The 3,138-nt window shown below is 50.7% G+C and overlaps 3 protein-coding genes across 6 annotated transcripts; 2 read left to right on the top strand and 1 right to left on the bottom strand.

The window, feature by feature from the left end:
- Positions 1 to 156: 156 nt before the first annotated feature.
- KVP18_003173 (uncharacterized protein) lies at positions 157 to 663 on the bottom strand (the record flags this gene model as incomplete). Its single annotated transcript, XM_067954688.1, has 1 exon — positions 157 to 663. The coding sequence occupies one exon, from the start codon at positions 661 to 663 to the stop codon at positions 157 to 159; it is 507 nt and encodes a 168-aa protein (XP_067810622.1).
- A 109-nt stretch (positions 664 to 772) lies between these two features.
- Positions 773 to 2,171, top strand: KVP18_003172 (uncharacterized protein; the record flags this gene model as incomplete). Of its 3 annotated transcripts, XM_067954687.1 has the most annotated exons (3): positions 773 to 811; positions 841 to 1,315; positions 1,345 to 2,171. In XM_067954687.1, the coding sequence occupies 3 exons, from the start codon at positions 773 to 775 to the stop codon at positions 2,169 to 2,171; spliced, it is 1,341 nt and encodes a 446-aa protein (XP_067810621.1). The 3 variants fall into 3 exon arrangements, with proteins under 3 accessions (XP_067810621.1, XP_067810619.1, XP_067810620.1); XM_067954685.1 differs by lacking the exons at positions 773 to 811; positions 1,345 to 2,171 and having other exon boundaries at positions 1,009 to 1,329; XM_067954686.1 differs by lacking the exons at positions 773 to 811; positions 841 to 1,315 and having other exon boundaries at positions 1,500 to 2,171.
- Positions 2,172 to 2,235: 64 nt separating this feature from the next.
- Positions 2,236 to 3,138, top strand: KVP18_003171 (uncharacterized protein; the record flags this gene model as incomplete). Of its 2 annotated transcripts, none has more annotated exons than XM_067954684.1 (2): positions 2,236 to 2,262; positions 2,292 to 3,138. In XM_067954684.1, coding segments are annotated over 2 exons (874 nt in total), but the record flags the coding sequence as incomplete, so codon positions are not given.

The raw sequence follows: 3,138 nt of genomic DNA, 5'->3' as shown, positions 1-3,138 counted from the left end.
GCATACAGGACACTTGCCATCGCATTTCTCACACATCCTCCCAATGGCTGGGTGAGACCTCTGCTAGATGCTTACCTGTTCCAGCCTGTTTCCGGCACATGATAAGGTCAGGATGGTGTTTCGACATTGCAAATGGCCGTTTTAGTTGGTAGAAATTCACGTTTCAAACTTAAACTCCAGACCTGTGACACTGACGCACACCTCGTTGTCGGCATCGTAATCGTACCACTCTCTCGTCGACATATCTACGTCCGCGAAGCGCGTTCCTCCAATGGACTTGCCACTTATGCCTGTCGCATTGGGGTGCCAAGCGACCGGTTCCAGGCCTCGACACTCCATAGCCAGAACAGCCACCCAGAGCCCAGATTGGGCCTCTGTCAGCTTTCGTCCCTCAGCACACAGCTCTGCCACGTCCTTGACCTTTTTGGGAATGTTAACGAGTGTCATTGTCGCGGGGTGTTTGCTGTCCTTGACCCATTTCATTAGAAGGTGCACAGACGACCGCTGATGCAATATTGTTTCAGTGGGATCCAACGTGACCTCAGTCTTAATATCTGACCCAGAGGGGTTCTGCAAATCGAAGCACCACTCCAGATTCGCCGGGAACACCACCTCTGACATGTTCTCCATATCGACTTTCACCTTCAAGACCAGAACGACCATCGCCTAAATGCACAATAGCTGAGCGAGAAATGCTCCAAACACGAACCAAATTATTACTACAGGTTGCTAGTGTAAAAATCCAACTGCGGCCAAAAAAATAACCGGCAGAATGAGATCGATTTGGATAATATGGTGCTCCGCTCTCACAGTGAGTTTTAGCTCACTGTGTCACCACAGGATGCCTACTTGGCTCCAAAGGTGTCCTTTTCTCCTCACAAATTTGTCAAGGTGAGACTAGGGGCAGGGCGTGACAAGAAACACAGTCACCACGGGGTAGTCAAACCTAAATCCCACCTACGGACCAAAACGAAGCATCCCAAAAGAAAGCACCTCACTGTGGTGCCCATGATGTTCAGGGAGACCCAGAGCGAATCGCCAGAACTTCAAGAAAAGTCTGCCAAAAGGGATAAGCACCCCAAGGCTACGCACCGTCTTCTGAAGTTCAAGTCTGACTCGACTGACGGGCGGGTTCACGTATGGGGTCAGGAAGAGACGATCACAGTCCACGACGATCCTCACCCCGAGCGCTTCATGCAAGACGAACCTGCTGAAGACACGCAAGACGAACCTGCAGAAGATCAGATCAAGGAACAGAACCCTGCTGATAAAGACCAGGACGAAATAGCAGAGGCTTCAGAAGAATCAGAACCTTGTAGGATGCAGTAGTGTGAGCTGACACAGCAGCGTCTGGTTCCGTGGTTAACATATACCAAGGGGCTGCTCCCGATGCAGAAGACGCCAAAATCGACAATAAGGATGCCAAGGAGAGCAAGCTCGCTAAAGCAGAAACCATACAAGGTGTCATTCAGAACGCAGGCGACCAGGAGAACGAGGAAATGCGGCAGAATGCCAACAAAGAGGAAGTTGATCTAAAGGATGAGGAGGACGCTGCCGAGAAGGAAATGAAAGCGCTGATTGCGGAGGAGAAACAAGAGGCTGCAAACGCGCAAGCGGAAGTAACCGAGGCCGAAAAGATGTTGGAATCTGAAACAAAAAGACGACAAGCAAAGGACGACGAGTTTGAAAAAAAGGAAAACGTTGTTCAGAAGAAAAAGGAGGCCGTGGAGGAGAAACTAGAAAAGAAGTCGCATGCACTTGAGAACGAAATCGCTGAGCATGTGGGGGCGTTGAAGAAGACTGAGATGAACATGCAGGCACAGATAGACGAGAATGACCGCGCTCTGGAGGCAGCCAAGAAGAAGGGACAGGAAGACGTCGCCAAGGTGTCCAGGGCCGAGAAGCAGAAGGAAGCTTCTGTGGCTGCCGCCCAGATCAGTAAGGGTTGTGAGGAACTACTCGAGCAAAAGGCCGACGAAGAGAACTGCGGCGAATGTCCATGCAGCGGACCTCATTCATATTCCGTTAACCCTAACAAGCCCAAGATCGATACCGCTGCCAAGGTGCCAGTCATTGACGTCCCAAGTAAAGCGGCGTCACCTCCGCCCCCGATGCAAGCTAAAGCGCCCCTGGACCTCGACAAACCGGCCTGTCCTGAAGATGTGAAGTGAATTGTAAGCAACTGAACCGAAAAATTCAACCACCGGCATATTAATTTGTGTGCGAGTTAGAAGAATGCGCTTACTTCTACTGGCAACTTCGGTAGGTCGTGGACATTTTGATCGATACAGACTTACGCCGCTCGAATACCTGTTGATCACGCCGCATCAACGGTGAATTCTCAGGCGTATCCATACCTCCGTGACCTCGAAGAAGATTCGCCACGTATGATGCAACAGAAAAGCTACAGTCAAAAAATCTTCGACTACTCTGGTTTAGCTCAAGCCTTTGGTCAAACACCACCAAGTGACGACGAAGTAGAGAAAAAAGAGACGAAGGACACCAAGGGCGGCCTGATGGATGACGACGTTGTTGAGAAGAAGGAGACGAAGGACACCAAGGGCGGCCTGATGGATGACGACGTTGTTGAGAAGAAGGATACGAAGGACACCAAGGGGGACCTGATGGATGACGACATCAAGGGCGCCCTTATGGATGACGACACTGTTGAGAAGAAGGAGACAAAGGACACCAAGGGTGGTCTCATGATGGGTGATGATGACGTTGACCTTATGGGCGATGACGACGTTGTTGAGAAGAAAGAGACAAAGAAAGATGAGCTCATGCTTGAGGATGACGAGGACGACGGCACGGAAGGCGACAAGACCAAAAAGGATGAACATCTCGACGACGAAGACGCTACCATGATAGAGAACCACAAGAAGAAGCACAAGAAACACCTGGCACCGTCTGACCCAGAGATTTTGTTAGAAGCCAGTAAAGGCGGGAAGGGCAAGAAGCATCACGGCAAGCATGGCAAACACGGCAAGCACGGCAAAGCGCACACCGCAAAACAGAAGAAAAAGCATGAGAAGGAGGACGAGTACCCGATCAGTGCCCTGGAATCGGAAGAAACTGGCAAGAAGAAACACAAGAAGGCACATCATCTATTCTTGGCCAGCGACGAGGACAAGGACG

Source organism: the organism of the source record quoted next (assembly GCF_019968955.1).
Source record: "MAG: Porospora cf. gigantea A chromosome Unknown PgA_NODE_2794_length_3138_cov_269.273, whole genome shotgun sequence".
NCBI classification, from domain to species: Eukaryota; Apicomplexa; class Conoidasida; order Eugregarinorida; family Porosporidae; genus Porospora; species Porospora cf. gigantea A.
This window is presented reverse-complemented; position numbering and strand designations above follow the sequence as displayed.